The following is an 18346-nucleotide window of genomic DNA, read 5'->3' on the forward strand; positions in this document are numbered from 1 at the left end:
CGGTTGCTGCTTCAGTTTACTGATGTGCATGGATTATCAGTATTGAAATGTAATGTGTTGCTATTACTTGAATATTATGTTGTTCTTATATTGTTCTCAATATAAAGTGAAAACCACTGTAAAGGTACAAATGTTTTGTTCTATGAAATGAAATAGGCTGAATTTCCCATGAACTGATATGTTGCATTTTTGCGGCATCAAGCACAAAATAGGTGGTTATATCCTGACTGTACACATATGCTGACACAGCTGCCAGTTTTGTGTATTTGTCTGTGTCGCTCAGCCAGAGGAATTGGGCCCCTTGTCCGGAAAATCTTTCGGTAAAAGGATCGTTGTTCTGTTTAACTGATGGATTTTACAGTGCTTCAGACAACTGAGCTTTCAGGCACGAGACTGCTATCAGGCCCAGGCTCTGTCAGTCCACAGAGAGTGAGGTGGTATGGAGGGGGCAAATCTTCTTGCTTGAATCTTTGGATCTTCTCATTTATTCACATATTCCACACCTCTGACAGTGCTAAAAATGTCTCCATTTCATGGGCACTGATGTAGCTTCTTATGGGCCCCTAACACCTCACACCAAAGATAATGAGGCAGAGAGAAACTGGTGTAAGAGCTGGAACCGTGTTTCCCTGCCCATTAGCATGCTCCTATCACTGCTCAGATGCAGAGTGTGGGTGCCCGCCTTGTGCAACCGGGGACTAAGCCCCCTCACTCACACCAAGGTTGTGTCCTCTACTGCCACAATACCAAGCGGTAATAATTAGTTGTGTTCCTTTCTTTTATGCTTTCTCTCTCTAATCCATGTTGAAGCTACCTCATTGGGATTGATTTTAGTAACTATACCGTGAAAAAAGGTATTACTATAATAATTTCCTTGTGTTGTTTTGCTGTTAAGGTTCGCCTAGAGTGGCCCACAGATTTGGCTGTCAACCCCATGGATAATTCGCTGTACGTGCTCGACAATAACGTTGTGCTACAGATATCTGAGAATCACCAAGTGCGCATAGTGGCAGGAAGGCCCATGCATTGCCAAGTGCCAGGCATGGATCACTTCCTGCTTAGCAAGGTGGCAATCCATGCCACTTTGGAGTCTGCTACTGCCCTGGCCGTCTCACATAACGGGGTCCTGTATATTGCTGAAACCGATGAGAAAAAGATCAACCGCATCAGGCAGGTCACCACCAATGGAGAGATTTCTCTTGTTGCCGGTGCACCGAGCAGCTGTGACTGCAAGAATGACGCTAATTGTGACTGCTTCTCTGGGGATGATGGCTATGCCAAGGATGCCAAACTCAACGCGCCGTCCTCCCTTGCAGTGTGTGCAGATGGGGAGCTGTATGTTGCTGATCTTGGAAATATCCGAATCCGTTTTATTCGGAAAAACAGACCATTCCTCAACATGCAAAATCTGTATGAGCTATCCTCACCCATAGACCAGGAACTCTACTTGTTTGATACCAGTGGTAAACATCTTTATACTCAGAGCCTTACCACTGGAGATTACCTTTACAATTTTACTTATTCCGGAGATGGAGATATAACCTTGATCACTGACAACAACGGCAACTTAGTCAACATCCGAAGAGATTCCACAGGGATGCCTCTCTGGCTGGTAGTGCCAGATGGACAAGTCTACTGGGTGACAATTGGTACCAACAGTGCACTCAAGAGTGTTACAACGCAGGGGCATGAAGTGGCCATGATGACATACCATGGCAACTCAGGTCTTCTTGCCACCAAAAGCAATGAAAATGGGTGGACGACATTTTATGAGTAAGTATATTACAAATATTACACTGTTGACTTTATTATGTGTTCTCTGAACCATGCAATGTTAATAATAGAATTTAATTCCCTGGACGGAATTCATGTCGAAATAAAATGGCCAGAACAGAGAACATTATATCTCACACAAACCCTTCATACTAGATGTACGTAGTCTAGAGTTTGAATAAGCTCTCGTGGCTGAGTGGCCTTCAGACAGAGTTTCCACTGAGTTTTTCTAAATCAAAGAAGGAATTTAGACACCTGGTTCTCCTTAACCGTAGTCAGGATTGGGACAAAGAGGGAAATTAGACACCTGGTTCTCCTTAAGCGTAGTCAGGACTGGGAATTTCGGCTGCATGTCAGAGAATTCTGCTTGGCTTTGAAAGTCTTGGAAGCATGAACGTTCGTCATATCCTCTTTTTCACAGCTTTTCACCTGCTTCCTATGCTCCAATGTCTTTTTGAGCTTGTTTGAAATGGCTGATGTAGAATGACAATTGAAAATGACTAATGACAGCTTTCTCAGAAAACAAGTCTGCGATTAATGGAATGCTCTTTTTCTGTTGTTTTGTCTGGCTTCACTGAGCTTTAAAAATAGTCTCAGAACAATTCAGGATTGTCCCTGCCCAGAAGTATTTGTGAATAGAAACAGGATGCACTGAAAAACCCAAGGATGGCAGTGACTTGAAGATTTGTACTTCTTTGTATGTTAGTGTTAGCAATTGCCTGCTTATGAATACCATGAAAAGAGTACATTTCTGATATGAAATAGGAAAAAAGCTGATAACTCAATGAAGGGCATCCAGAAGGATGGTCTACCTATTCATCCTGCCATTGTGAACCTTTTCCCCTTTTTCTCAGTTTAATTTTCATTCTCAGTCCTTGCCTCTTTGAAATGCTCCTTTTAGTCCACAATTTCCCTTATGGTTTAAATGGTTACATGGAAGTGTTCGGATACCATAATAATAGACCCACTGTAAGAGCCCAGTTGGGCTAGCATAGACAATTCCCAAGATTATGAAGGAAAATCTGTGAAAAAAGGAGACCCAGAGAAGGAAAGCAGGCTAAACCCACATATGCATGTGTTAGACGTACAGTTGTTTTGGCTCTTTCTTTAAAATGTTCCAGGCCCAGTTTCAAATTTCTTTGCTTAATACTTACTATTACTGCTCCTACCTTGAAGAGAACTGATGGAAACTGTGATGAATCATTTGAAAGGTTATTTGCATTCCATCAATGTTCTGCTTGCCATTACTATAGCAATATTCCTCAGTGAATCAAAGTTAATACTTTTCCATCTCTTGTACAGCGTTTGTTTGAGGAAGGCTTTAGGGAGGAAAGACAGAGTGTTTTTTTCTCTATAAGAGTGGAAGTCCACTATATTGTCAGGAACATTCTGTTAAATCAAGGCGATATTTTCTTTTTGCAAAGAACCCACTAGTTCCTGTGCTTGAAAACAGATGTAGCTGTGGACAGTGAAGCAAACTAAACATTACGGCTAATAATGATTGGATTTATACCTAAAACATACTCTTCTACTTAAAAGTGTGATTGCAGATATGGAGGAGATAAAGTGAGACAGAAGCTAAAATCCAGCATACTCTGTGGATCTTTTTATGTGATCTGTTACTACTCACTGTCCAGCAAAATAGAGCTTTTGTGAAAGTCATCATTCTGGTCCTTTTACACACTTCAGAAGAGTCATAAGAATGCTTTTTAGAGCTAAATGGAAGACAGTATTCTCCAGTGGTTAGACTATGGAAATGGAAATCTTGACTAGAGCAAGTCAGCACTATATGATAACACAGCATCACTGAAAATAGAGTTGGGAATGTGTCTTTAGAGATGCCTCGTTCAAAGCTCTAATTAGTTATCTCCGTTTAAGTGGTCCTGACAGATTCTGATGTGACTTTATGCAACCACAGGGTAAAAGTCTATATCTGAATTAGGAACCTCAGTCTCCCTTTATAGGCAATGGAGAGAAACAGGCACTTTCAAGGTGAGTATCATATGAGTTATTTCAAGTATCTACTTTAGGATGAGAGGAGGTATATTTTGAAGCTTTCTTTCTCCATTAGCATAAAGGTAGTCTGGAATGGTTAGCTCAAATATCGATGTTTACATTTCAGGTGTCTGCAGTTCACTCAAATGGATCCTGTCCAAGTCCTCTAAGAAGTTGTTCATAAATATCACTGGTGATAATGTTATCTTTACTTGTCTTATTTTGAGAAAGTATAAGATGTTTATTTTATAGTTAGAAAGATTTTTCATATGCTTAATCTAAATCTTCCCTGCTCAAATCTGAGGCCGTCATTTCTCTTCTTATCCGATCCTGTCCTAGTATGTCCACTAGGAACTGGGAAAACAGATTTTTATTTTCCTCTTCTTTCCAACTGTGAATTAGCACATATGGCTCTAGAAGTTGCTCTTCGATAGTTCTCAAAAGGTAATCTTTCCTTATATTAACAAACAAAGAAGGACCAGTTGGAGACGTGAGGGCTGGGGGCAGCCTTGGCTGCAGTGACCAGGAGATGGTGGAGTTCAGCATCCTGCAAGGAGGGAGCAGGGCAATAAGTAAGATCACAACCCTGGACTTCAGGAGAGCTAACTCTGGCCTCTTCAGGGACCTACTTGGAGGAATCCCATGGGGTAGGGTCCTAGAAGGAAGGGGGGTCCAAGAGAGCTGGTTAATATTCAAGCATCACTTCCTCCAAGGTTGGTGCATCCCAATGAGTAAGAAGTCCAGCAAAGGGGGCAGGGGGACCTGCCTGGATGAGCAAGGAACTCTTGGCCAAACTCCAGCAGAAGAAGGAAGCGTACAGAATGTGGAAAAGGGGACAGGCCACTTGGGAGGAATACAGGGACGTTGTCAGAGTATGCAGGGATGCGACAAGGAAGGCTAAGGCCCAGCTGGAATGAAATCTGGCAAGGGATGTCAAGGACAACAAGAAGGCCTTCTTCAAATACATCAGTAGCAAAAGGAAGACTAGGGAAAATGTGGGCCCGCTGCTGAATGGGGCGGGTGCCCTGGTGGCAAAGGATATAGAGAAGGCAGAGTTGCTGAATGCCTTCTTTGCTTCAGTCTTTACTGCTGAGGCTAGCCCTCAGGAGTTCCAGACCCTGGGGACAAGAGAGAAAGTCTGGAGAAAGGAAGACTTGGTCGAGGAGGACTGGGTTAGAGATCTTTTGTCCAAACCTAACATCCACAAATCCATGGGCCCTGACGGGATGCACCCACGAGTGCTGAGGGAGCTGGCGGATGTTATCACTAGGCCACTCTCCATCCTCTTGGAAAGGTCCTGGAGATCAGGAGAGGTGCCTGAGGACTGGAAGAAAGCCAACGTCACCCCAGTCTTCCAAAAGGGCAAGAAGGAGGAGCCAGGAAACTCCGGGCCTGTCAGCCTCACCTCCATCCCTGAAAAGGTGATGGAACAGCTCCTCCTGGAGGTCCTCACTAAGCACGTGGAGGACAAGAAGGTGATCAGGAGTAGTCAGCATGGATTCACCCAAGGGAAATCATGCTTGACCAATCTGATAGCCTTCTATGACTGGCTGAGTAGATGAAGTAGATGAGGGGAGAGCAGTGGATGTTGTCTCCCTGGACTTGAGCAAGGCTTTGGACACTGTCTCCCATCACATCCTCCTAGGTAAGCTCAGGAAGTATGGGTTGGATGAGGGGATGGTGAGGTGGATTGAGAACTGGCTGGATGGCCGAGCTCAGAGGGTTGTGGTGAATGGCGCAGAGTCTATTTGGAGGCCTGTAGCTAGCGATGTCCTCCAGCAGTCAGTGCTGGCTCCAGTCTTGTTCAATGTATTCATCAATGACCTGGAGGAAGGGACAGAGTGCACCCTCAGCAAGTTTGCTGATGATACTACAAAACTGGGAGGAGTAGCTGATAAATTGGAGGGGTGTGCTGCCATTCCGAGGGACCTGGACAGGCTGGAGAGCTGGGCGGAGAGGAACCTCCTGAAGTTCAACAAAGGCAAGTGCAAGGTCCTGCACCTAGGCAGGAATAATCCCATGCACCAGTACAGGCTGGGGGTTGACCTGCTGGAAAGTAGCTCTGCCGAGAAGGACCTGGGAGTGCTGGTGGACAACAAGTGAAACATGAGCCAGCAGTGTGCCCTTGTGGCCAGGAAGGCCAATGGTCTCCTGGGGTGCATCAGGAAGAATGTTGCCAGCAGGTGGAGGGAGGTGATCCTGCCCCTCTGCTCAGCCCTGGGGAGGCCTCACCTGGAGTACTGGGTCCAGTGCTGGGCTCCCCAGTCCAAGAGAGACATGGCACTCCTGGAGAGAGTCCAGCGGAGGGCTACCAAGATGATGAGAGGGCTGGAGCACCTCTCCTAGGAAGAAAGACTGCAAGAGCTGGGCCTGTTCAGCCTGGAGAAGAGAAGACTGAGAGGCGATCTCATCAACGTGTACAAGTATCTGAAGGGGGAGTGTCAAGAGGATGGGGCCAGGCTCTTCTCCGTGGTGCCCAGCAACAGGACAAGAGGCAATGGGCACAAACTGATCCACAGGAAATTCCACCTAAACCTGAGGAAAAAATTCTTTATTGTGAGGGTGACAGAGCACTGGCACAGGTTGCCCAGAGAGGTAGTGGTAGAGGAGTCTCCTTCTCTGGAGATATTCAAAACCAGCCTGGACGCGATCCTGGGCAGTGTGCTTTAGATGACCCTGCTTGAGCAGGGAGGTTGGACTAGATGATCTCCAGAGGTCCCTTCTAACCTCAGCCGTTCTATGATTCTGTGATTCTGTGGTTCCGTGATTCTGTAATCAGCAACAGGGAATCATCCAGTGGGATTGTTCTCAGTAAGTTCGTGCAAGGCTAAACCCTACCCAGGTTTTGCATGCATGATCTGGAAAAAATATAAAACCAGAAATGATAAAATGAGAAGATTAGTAAACAGAGGTGAGGATATGGCCTCTGACAGAGACTGAGATTGCTTGATAAGTGGGTTTCATTTGAACAGAATATGTTTTTATACTGTCAGACACCAAGATATGCATATAAAAGGCTGCACCAAAAGAATGGAGGTGAGCTCAGAGGTTGTAGTAATCAAAGCACCAAGCCATTCAATATCATATCTCAGTACCATTCCATGGCAAATATGTCTAACCTGTTGCTTTGGTGGATAAACAAAATAAATACATTTACTCATCCCATTCTGCCAGTAATGAGTAGGCATCCCCCCGTATAGCACTAATGGCACGAATTCTGGGATAGTGTCAGCTTTTATGTTTACTGTTTATGAAGGATAGTGAAAACTGAAGAGTGCACAGGAAAAAAAAAATAAAATAAAATAACAAAAATGCCCTGGAAGGAGAAAATGCTGTATGTGGGAGAACTAAGAAAACTTGATCCGTTTATCTTATCACGAAGACGACTGGGAAGTGTCTAGATCACAGCATGCCAACGCGAAACTATGAATCAGCTACAGGAGGAATCTTAATCTTAGCAGAGAAAGGCATGAGAAGGACCAGAGGCTAGAGAGTAAAGTTAGAGACATTCGAGTTGACAGAAGGGCATAATTTTTTAAGACTGGGATTAGCTAACTGGTAAAGCAAATAGCCATGAGAAGCAATATACTTTCCATTTCTGAGTATCTTAAATCATGACTCTGGATACCTACCAAAGATATTTTCCACTGGTCAGAAATGCGTGAGTCAAACACAAGCTACAGGGATGAGTGCAAGCATGGCAGGATGAAATAGAAGTTCCTGTGATACCCAAAAAGTCAAAGATGATGATGTAAACCAAAGTGGATGTTTGAAACCTTCAGATTATTGGTTTCTGTATCAGAACATCAGAGAACTTGCAATTGCTTTAAGTAATTTAGAGAAATCCTGTTATCAGGAGTGACTGGAAGGTGCTGTGAGTAGTTTTCAGTCCTAGCTCCCAGGGAAAATGAAGCTCATGGTGTTTCCATTTTGCTTGCCACCATGGAAATTAAGAGCTCAAATCTGAATCTGAGGAAAAGCTTGATGGTTCTCACAGCACTCTGCCGCAAGTTTCTCATTGCACACAATAGTTGTTCATGGGCCAGGGCAGGCTGGACACCACTGCTTTAAAAGTTAAGAGTGAACATAAATTCAGCTGGCAAATTTACACTGCAGCAGTGGCCCCATGAAGAACTTTCTTTTAAGATTTACCTTTACCTTGCTGGCTGTGGAGGACCATAAACCAGACATCCAGCATGAAAGAGTAATGGTGTTGCAAGAGTGGAAACACTGCAAGTATTTTAGCATAAATAAATAAATAAACAGAAAGGAATCGTGAGAGAGTATTGCTGCTGGAAATGCACTGAATTGGTAAGGGATGTTTAACTGTATTCAAATCTGGGCATGTGGCCGTATTTCTTAGGAACAATGGCCAAAGATGGACTGGCTCACTAAGATGAAAAGAGTCTTAAAAGTTCCTTCTACTAGTTACTTCCAGGGGTCTCTGATTCTCCCAGAGTTGTTGCTCATACCACAGCAAATCTCAGTCTTTGTCATAAAGCTGGAAAGACCCCTGAGATACAGGAATGCTGGTGTGACTCTGGAGAGGAGGCAAGACTGACTCAGTTCTGAAGGTCTGTATCCAAGGTAGCCCAGGGAATCCGGGTCCTCCCAGGGTTTGGGCTGGACTAGAGCATAGGTCCTTCTTTTCTGTAGGAAGAGCTGACAGGTCCTGACTTCAGAGGGTGGCAGACTCGTTCACATCACTTCCAGCTCTTGCTTTCACACCTCCTGCACCAAAGCCCTGTAACAATCCAGCCTTTTGGCTGTTTAGTTGGCTGGATTGTTTAGTGCTGCGAGTGAGATTTAGTACCTAATGGCATGTAGTTTCCCCTTACTCCGAGGGTGAAACTTAGCTCTCTGCAGTAATTAGCCTGTCCCTAAAGACCTATCTAGGACTTTTTTCAGGTTTTTAACGTTACGTAGACATTCTCTGCCTCTGCATAGGGCTTGACATTCACTGCCAATTAATACAATTGTAATAGCTCAGTATGTCCAGTGATTGGACTTAAAGGCTTGCGTTCCCGTTAAACCTGTGGCGGTGATAATTGGCTAAAGGAAGCTGATCTGGGAACTCTTATCAGGGTAACAATTTCTTTTTTGTTTGACTCCTCAAGCCAGTCACAGGATGCTGTGTGACTACTTGGTTCTTTATTGTTTTTGCTTTTGTACTTGACCTGAAAGAACTGCTACCAGCCTTTGCATAGTTTATTAGCAGTTGTTGTTTATCATCTCTTCTTCAGAATTAGGGAATTTATTAATGTAATTGTTGAAATCAAGAATATGGCAGTTATCTTGATTAGCTCATTGAGATGGTAGCGCTGTACATTAATTCAATTTCCCTCTGAGCCAAAGTCAAACCTGCTATGCATTATTTAGCCCAAATGAGGCTCTTAAGTCCTTTGTGTGCCCAATTACTTCTGAAGGTCACCTCCTCAGGTACAGTATTAGCTACTTATATATACATCACTGCAGTCAAGCCCAGAAATTCAAAACCTTTTCATGGACTGACCAAGAAGTGGCACATGGATGAATGAAGGGTGAAGGGTAATATGGAGGCAATTCTTCAGTTCTGAGTTAAACTTCAACCCATAATGTAGGATGCTGCTTTACAGAGAAGCAAACTCTGCCAAACCTCACGCTCTGTAACAAGTGGAACGCAGGAGCCAGCTGGACTGAAGACACCAGAGGACCTTCAATTACTTCCCAGCAATTGCTTCCCAGTGGACTTAGCATAGGTCCCACCACCCAATAGCAGCAGTGGTTGGTGCCCCAGTCAGTGCCCTCGTCTGGGTGACTGGGGTACCAGAACTGGGAGGGGAATTGTGGTTAACATCTACTCCACAGTTAGATGCAGACTCAGTCCGCTGTGTAGCTGCGTAAAGGCTGTGCAATTTCTTGTCTCGTAGTCAAAACGAGTGATAAATAGGACTCATTAGCTTCAGAGGAGCAGCACCTCTTGACTCAGAGAAAAGCCAGCTGACTGCATTAATATCACGCCTTTATCATCAGCTAATATCTGGGGTCATAGCACTGAGTTTTATGGGATTCAGTGGAGTCTTTGGTTCAGAGTAGCTCAAGCAAGGGTCTGTTTCTGCTACTGCAGCAGACTGGAACCTGAGGACCACAACCCACCTTTGGCCTTTCCTCTCCTTCCTATTCTGACTCTTTTGTGAAGATACTTCCTCTTTTCTCCAGAGTTTCTTCATGGTGACATAATTAGTTTTTTTTTTTTTTTAATCATAATTCCTCTGAAAAAGTTTCAGTGAAACTCCAGTAATTGCCCCGATAAAATAACACTTCTCCAGCACTCTCACTAAGTTGTCAGGTCATGTTTTGAGTCATCGGCCTGGCTTGAAATATATGCCTGGTGTCAGAGTTCAGGTGAGAATGAAGGGAATTATGAGGATCATAAAAACAGCTAGAGAGAGAGAGAGAGAGAGATCTTCCGCTTCTCGTTTAGGCAGTCAGAAAATTCTGCAAACGGTGGCTGCATACTGGCTTTGTGTCATTAAGGACGCGCCTTCATACGTATTAAAGTTGTACTGGTTTGTCTGTTGCAGATTTATTTTTAATGTTGCGTTTAAGGTTGTTTGAAAAACTCTGAAGGGACAAGCTTGTTCAGAGGTGGCAAGTGCATGAGTGTATAACCACACACAAAATACGGTTTGCAAAGTACATTAGGACACTTTGGCACTAAATGCAATTCTATTACAGTGATTTTTTTTTTCCCAGTCTATTTGAGTTGTATTTTTAAAAGGCTGATGAAATTTGAAAAAGCTAAAATGAGGAAACTCAGAGAGTCAGGCAAGGAATTGATTTCTGAATAGATGGTGCTTAGGATGCTCTCTTTAATTCCCAAGGCCCAGGTCTCTACACAATGGTAATGTGATAAATGAAAGCCCTGAATGTTTACAAGCTAACAATTAGGCCTCATAAGCACCAAATACCATTTTAATTCTGTGCATTGAACCTTAGCTAAATACATTTCCAATTGGGAATGGATGGCAACAGCTTCCCTTGCTTGCCTAATAATTGTCACTGTAATTGTAAATGCTGAGTCTTTGCAGCAGGTTTGAATGGGAGGCAGCAGCTGTGTTAGCAGGTGATGAATTCATTGCTCAGAGTGGCTGCTGTGTACATTCCCGTGTTCCAGTATTTCCTTAATTCTGGTGCTTTCAGAGCATCTGGAGAACAGAGAAGTCTTAGGCTGTGATGAAAACTGGCCCACCTCTAAATCCTTAGGCTATGGAAACAGGCCTATGCAGCTTAGCTGAGAAATGAGTTGACCAGAAGAGATTTATCTTACTACAAATACCAGGGCACACCTGCAGCTGCATAAGAGCCAGTCGCTCGGCCTTCCTCTCCAGGCTGAGGACTTGTCATCTAAGTGCCTTTATGGGGCTGAAAGCAGGACTGGAAGGAACCGACACACCCATGTCAGCAGTTTAATTTGTTAAACACATTATCTGTATAAAATGTAGAAGCCTTCAAGCTGTTGTGTCCTGAGAGACTGCGGGTATGTAATAGATGACATTGTGTATGTGCTATATACTCTAATTCAAGATAGAAGGGAAAAATGCTCCTGTCCTAAGCAAAACAAAAAAAAAAAAAAGAGGAACTGCCTGCCAAGAAGAAAGCGCTGTGTGTGTCCGTTCCAGCTAACTTCCGGCACCTCCTTTCGCGTTGCCACCAAAGCGCTAAAAGGAGTTTTTGTTTGGACATGTGTGTTTTACACTTCATCTGCCGCTAATTATAGCTAATAATAAAAATGTTAACAATCTAGTTGCGCTACTTTCGCACATTCCTCTCTCCGTAAGGCAGCTGTGAATAGGTGAGCTGTCACCCCCAAAGCGAGTGCTTGGAGAGCCCCTGCGTCGCTCCTCCGCAGAGGTGCAGCAGCCCCAGCGAATACTGAAAACACAGATGGTCCGGGTTACCTCTGACAGGCTAATTTGGTGGCTAAGGAGGTGCCAAAACTCTAATGTACATGTGCAGACATCTTAAACTGATTCCAGCACAGCATTCCAGACTGTTTTGGCCCAAGATTAGCCTTGCTTCTTGGGACCCTAAGTCCCAAATTGCAGCTCTTGCTCATGATGAAATTCTCTCTCTCCGTGTGAGTTTTGTACAGCTGTAAAAATGTAACTATGTAAATTATGTTTATTGTTCTCATTCGGTTTGACTTAAAAAGAAAAATGTGTGCGCAAAGTTCTAGGCACCATCATGCACTTTGTTCGTCTTTTTTATGCTGTTCCAAGCCAGGTTGAGTAGGCAGAGGATTTGCCCATTGTCCTACGATCTTGGAGGACCAGAAAATCAGCATTTGGTCCTGTTGGGTGAGATGAGAAACTATGAAGTTATGTGAGCAGGCTCATGTCAGTGCCTTGGAAGCTGGGTGGCTCCAAGCGGCCAGCAGCATAGATGTCAGGAGGTGTCCAGGGCGTGGTGGAGGGAGCCTGGGGCTGCAGAGAGTGGAATGGAGGGATGTTACTTATCAGCTATTGGGAGGATGGCAGAGGGCTGGAGGAGCATCTATAAGGATGCTGTGGAGCTGGGTGGCCAGGGATCAAGTCGAGTTTAAGGAGGTGGGTGCCTGCTGATATCTGGGGCTGTGTTAAACAGATGTCCCCAGGTTTTGTGAGGCTCCATTTGGAGCACGTACATAGGACTGATGGAGTATAGGTTTTGTGCTGACTCTCAGCGAGGTGCTGAGTGTCATTCAATTAGGATAAATCGTATGACTCAGAGGACGTTGACTCAGCGCTTAAATGAAATAGCAGCTACATGCCCGTCACATGAAGGAGCTCTATGCTGCCATCCTGCCTTTTGCTCTCTTTCTTCCTCTAATCCATGGACCTGCCTCTTTTTGTACTCATACCCATATTACACCAAAGTCGCCTCCTAGACTTCAGTGCAGCTTATCTAGATTTGTGCCATTATTTAGAAGGTGAATCAAGCTTAGTTTCATCAGCTCTCTCTCTTTTTCTATAGCAATTCTCTCTCTTTTTATATATACATATATATATATATGTGTGTGTGTAGCAGGATCCTTCACTTACAGTTGCTAATACCACCAAGTCAGATGTGCTAAATTCAGATCCCATCTTCTGTAAAGTTTTGAACGTTTGGGATTGATTCTACTCTTACATTTCAGGCTATGCTTTATATATAGGACTGTTGATGTCACTGTAGAAAAAAATTGTGATGTTATATAACATACCTTTAGAGATAACAAAGTTCCCTCTACTCAGGGGAAAGACTAAATCATGTCTCTTGTGTCCTATTTCAGCAGATGGGACAAGGATATCTCCTATGATGCTTTAATTTAAGACTCGCATATTTCAGAAGATGCCTGTGCAGAAAGTACAATCAAAATGCTTTCTGTCTCGGTGCAAACAGAGCAGCCACAAACACTGAGCAAAGCACTCAGTATTGAGTGCACTTTAGTTCTGGCTCTTGCAAGGAGATTCAGTGTAGATCCAAACCGTGTGCTTCTAGCCACTTGGAAAAGGTTTGACTGGTCTCTGCCAAACTCCTGCAATGTAGTCCTGAATTTATTCTGTTTTTATTTTTGTCCTTCTTTTCCACTTCACAAGTAACTGATTAATCACCAAGATCTTGAAAGGAAAGGACAAGTCCGCAGTCCTCCATGCCTGATAATTCCATGACTGATAGGCTGATACAATGTGGTGAGCCAAATGCTTTCTTCTACCATTCTTCAGCCTCTGCCCAGTGGGCAAGAAGAGCCTCATGTGACTATCTCAAAATGCAAGGGCTGGAGAGACTTCTAACAAGCTCATCTGCCCAATCAGTTTATGCTAAATATTAAACCTGGGCATAAATCATCTTTTCAACCAACCTTTCCTCACAGTAAGTCACTGTCAGTCTATTGTCAAAAGTGAAACACCCGCACTGTGTACATATCTGAAGAAAAGAGAAGAGAAGAGAATAGCCAAGTCTGGTTTTTTATGTATAGCATAGAGCCAGTCCAGTGGCTACTCCTGGGTCTCTCTTTTTTTGTTGCAGTTCTGGAGCACTTTTCCTAGTTTTTTGTTGTTAGAGGAGATGGGATCTGTTTTCTTATTCCTCAGCTCAGAGCAATCCTGAAGAGGAGGGTTAGGGGCTCACCTCAACCATCTACTCCCTCTGAGGCAGGATCACCTGCATCTGGACCCTCTCTGACACATTCTTCTCAATTGTTCTTAAAAGCATTCAGCAATGGGGTTTCAAGTGCTCCATCTGGTGACCTCTGCTTAAACAACTTTGGGTTTGGAAAATGTTCCCCAACCTCCGATCTGGATCTCTCTTACTTCAAATTAGCTGACTGCTTTTTGTCACATCCTCAGTGCACAGGATGAGAAATCAATTATAGTCCTCTTTAGAACAACTGCTGTCATGGTGGCGTGTTGTCTCTTCTTTGCTTTCTCTGTTCTAAAGCAGCTGTCAGTATTCAGGGTTGGGGTTTTTTTTTCAGCTTTCAGTTTTGCTGGCTTTGCCTCTTAGGTCATAGTTGTTAAGCTCCTTATCCTTAACAGATCATTTATATTACTTCATCATTCTGAAGAATGGTGCCCTTAACTGGACACTGTGCTCCATTAAAGGTTCAGCAGTGACTATTGCAGGGGTACGAGTCCTCTCTGCTCACTCACCATTAAGCTTTGCCCAAATTACATATTTTCTCGTACTTTCTTGTCGCCAAGACTTGGAAAAGTCAAACGTTTGTCATTGATCATTTTTGCTGGTAGGATTCTTTCTACTGTTTCTCCCTACCTACTTAAATATCTCTTCCCTGAAGGGCCTATCTTCTAGAAAACCCAACAGCTCTTTGGAGATAAGCCAGTACAACTTCCCGCAGCTCCTCATTTCGGTTTACGCTAGCAAATACTCCTCCTGAAAAACCTAGCCTCGCTCCCAAAGTATTCTCTTGGCAGCTCTCTCCTTTTAGCTCAGTGTGTGACCGAAGGGTACCCCTTTTGCAGTGCCACAAATGGGAGGTGGAGTGGTGTGCTTGCCCTACTTTATCTCTTCCCAGTCCTGAGAGGATTTCAGCCTGAGTACCCACCTCTAGTCTACTCAGGAGATTTCTAGGCACAGGTGTCTGCTTCTCCTTTTTATTGAACCCCCTTCCCCCCACCCCAGCTCATTAACTGCTGTGTGACCTGCATATATGTAATTTATTTCATCTGGGTCCTAGTAGACAGGTGTCCACATCACAGAAACTATCCCAGATGGAGCTTATGTTGACTCTCTCATTGGAAAAGCCAAGGACTCAGTAGGAGTGAAAACTGAAGTGCTTTTTTGCACATTTAAATCAATCCTGCCAGATGGTCTTAGGAACAGTCGAGAGTAGATGCCGGGGTCTCAGCTGTGCTTAGGGCTCTACTCCATGTTCGCACAGGAGAGCTCTCTACCTGAGGTAGCCAATCTGGCAGGTCCTTTCCTTTACCTTAACATTCACTTTTAAAATACACAAGAAAAAAATTAAGCTTACTAAAGAGCTCAGGACACAGCCAAACAAAACAGTTGACAGCCCTCAGAAACTCTTGGTTCTGCTAGACAAGGTGCTCAGAGAAGTGCCTTTCCATAAGTCACACTGAATGGGAAATAAAGTTGCTCTATCATAAAGAAGCACAGTGGAGGTGATAAGTATCAGAAAGATGTTAAAATACAGGCTAAAGTTTATCTGGTGATTTTCTATTGTTCATTTGTTTTTCTTCAGCTAAATCTTGCTCTTCTCATAAAGCCAAGAAGGTTAAGCCAGTCCTAACTGACGGTGAAGACTTCCAAGACATGATCTCTGCTTTGCAGGACAGTTCCAGCACTCCACTCCTCTATTCATGCTGCTAACTTCACTCTGTCCTGCCTTTCAGGTATGACAGCTTTGGCCGTCTGACCAACGTGACCTTCCCCACTGGCCAGGTGAGCAGCTTCCGCAGCGACACCGACAGCTCTGTGCATGTCCAGGTGGAAACCTCCAGCAAGGATGATGTTACCATAACAACCAACTTGTCAGCATCAGGAGCCTTCTACACCCTGCTCCAAGGTGAGTTGCACCACTGTCCCTGTCCTGACCAAGCAGTACATGAAGAATTTTCCATCAGGAGACAGACATTATCTTGAGAATCTCAGCACCAAAAGTCACGTGCATCCTCAATGCACAGAGCTCCCCACATGCTGGTACACGTGAACGTCACACCTGCTTAGCCACATCCCATAGCTCAGCAGTTGTTCTGCAGCTGTTTTCTGCTTTATTCTCAGCCAGTTCCCTTGCTGTGCAGCCCTCGTGCAGTACAGTCCCCCATCATCATTACCATTATTGTTATAACAAAAAAGGTTGCATAAATCTTAACTGCACTTCCAGCTGACCCCTTTGCTTCCCCCTCTTAATGGATTCCAACATACGGAGTTACTCTCCTACTGGAACAGGCTTCCAGCTGGTTACCGGAGATCTCTGCAATTCTTTGTTCACTGACTGTTCAGACATTCACAAGGCAGCATCCAGAAAAACGACCATCCCTGTCCCCAAAGGCCTGCATTTGAACTAAAGGGGTGGCGTGAAGTGGCACAAAGGAGGAAGGAGAAGTGAGCAGCCAGGGTGGCACTGGTGGGACTGATCTGCAGCTGCTATAAAAATGAGCCCAGTTCTGCCAGTGACGATAAGGTGGACTAACGAAGGATTAACAAGGCGGAAGAAAAGATGATGAAGTGGGAAAGGAAAGAGGAATAAGTAGGGGGAAACGCGGCTGACATACTGGCAGGGACAGAAGTTGTAGTGCGCAAACCATACCAACCTGGATCTCCAGGGTAAAATATCCTTTGGGTCTGTGTGTACCCTCACTTCTGTTCCTGGGGCCTAAAGGAAGTGAAAGGGCAGGCAAATGCCTTCCTTTTCTCAGTCCTTAACTCTCACTCGCTCTTAGTCTGTGCCTCATGGCAATTGGGTGCCAAACTTTACTCCACTTGTGAGGAACAAAGTGCTGCAGTGAGACCAACGTATTCCAAAGTCACACTTGTTCCCATATCTCTGGGACATCCATTTCCCTCTCCTTCTCTGTACTAAGATCAGGGTTTCGTAGAAGAAGGTGCCTACTATGCCTGACCACTGCCTTTCTGCCTCTGGAGAGGGCAGCTGAGAGGGTAACAGCCCCTTCCAACCATACTCAGTATTCCTATAGGAGAATGACTATTTTATTCTTTACTTTAGAATGCAAGGCAGATCCAGCCTACCCCTCCTCAACCCAAATTCACTCACATTAAGAGGTCTGGCAACAGCACAGATACAAGGCTGGCTTCACCTCAAGAGCCTAATTAAGCAGTAGAACCCGCTGTTGGGGGCTCTTTAGTGAGATAATTGACTGCGATGTGATTTATGCATCCAGAGCCGAAGGCACAGTTACATAATTGTGCCACGGTCAATTATCTCATTGTACTGCCCTCCAGCAAAGGGGCACTGTTGCCATTAGGACATTCAGTGTTACAAACCGTTTAACTAGTTTCAAAAGTATAAAATTATGAAATTATTTGGGTCTGAAAAGCACACTTATCTTAAAATGAAGATCTGGATAATGTTGTAGCCGGGGTGGCCTGGAACCTGCTGAAGGTGGGTTTTCCACAGCATTAGGGACTGTGAATTCCCAAACTGAGGCAGTTGTTTGTTCATGGCGTCACTGTAGCAGTTGAAATTTCAAGAGCCACTGGAGTTGCCCAGGGATGGATTGAGCACAGTTGAAATGTAATTTGCCTTCTGATTGCTTTTCCATTGGATGGAGCTGGAGCCGTTCTAAAGGTCTGTGCGTTTTGTCCTCTTGGTCATTCTCCAGAGAAAATGCATATCGCAGATTTCCTTTGCATGAGAACTGCTGATGCATCTCTCTCTCTCCTGCCCCAGAGCCAAATCAGCATGAAAAACAGAACGCAATGGCCCCTGGATTTCACATAGCACCTGACAAATGCTTTCTCCTGGGAAAAATCTTGAAAGTAGAAGATTTACGTTCCCCACACTGTACCACACCACTGGGGTGGAATATGCCAATGCACCGTAATTCTTCTGAGGTGCTTAAGTGACCCAAAGGGAACATCACATATCGAGGGGATGCCACAGAAAGTTTCAAGCTTTCCCCTGCTGGTGAAGGATGAAGGAAGGAGGGATATACCATAAGACATTTCACTGATTTGATTTAGAGTGGATCTCCTGACCCTTTGTCACAAGACCAAGCATCTGAGAACTAAGGAGGCACAGGCAGCTGACTGCCCCCTTTCTCTCCACATGGAGAATCAAGTGCTGAGTGTCCATGGGCTTGATCCAGCTGAAGCCCATGTCACAAGACCATTGACTTAAGTAGTCAATGGCATAGTCAAAGTATGTTTGATCTACACCATGGATCATTGTATATTTACAGTGGTAAGATCCAATGCTATCAATGATTTCACACCATCACTAGGTTAACTAAATACAGTAAGCTGAATTGTGGTCCTGGTGAGATCAATGTGGCAATACTCCACTTGGCTACAAAGGGAGCAGGATCAGATGCACAAAGAGGGAGATCAAGTGGTGTCAGATTTCCTTTCTCAATTA

At 44.4% G+C, this 18346-nt stretch overlaps 1 protein-coding gene across 2 annotated transcripts in view; it reads left to right on the forward strand.

Moving 5' to 3' along the window:
- Positions 1-18346, forward strand: part of TENM4 (teneurin transmembrane protein 4) — a 394575-nt gene that overhangs the window by 348722 nt on the left and 27507 nt on the right. For both annotated transcript variants that reach the window (XM_068930642.1, XM_068930643.1), the window contains 2 exons: positions 896-1773; positions 15642-15814. In XM_068930642.1, the coding sequence (XP_068786743.1) occupies positions 896-1773; positions 15642-15814 (1051 nt within the window). The remainder of the gene's footprint in view (positions 1-895; positions 1774-15641; positions 15815-18346) is intronic.

This window comes from Struthio camelus, chromosome 1 (genome assembly GCF_040807025.1).
Source record: "Struthio camelus isolate bStrCam1 chromosome 1, bStrCam1.hap1, whole genome shotgun sequence".
Classification (NCBI taxonomy): domain Eukaryota; kingdom Metazoa; phylum Chordata; class Aves; order Struthioniformes; family Struthionidae; genus Struthio; species Struthio camelus.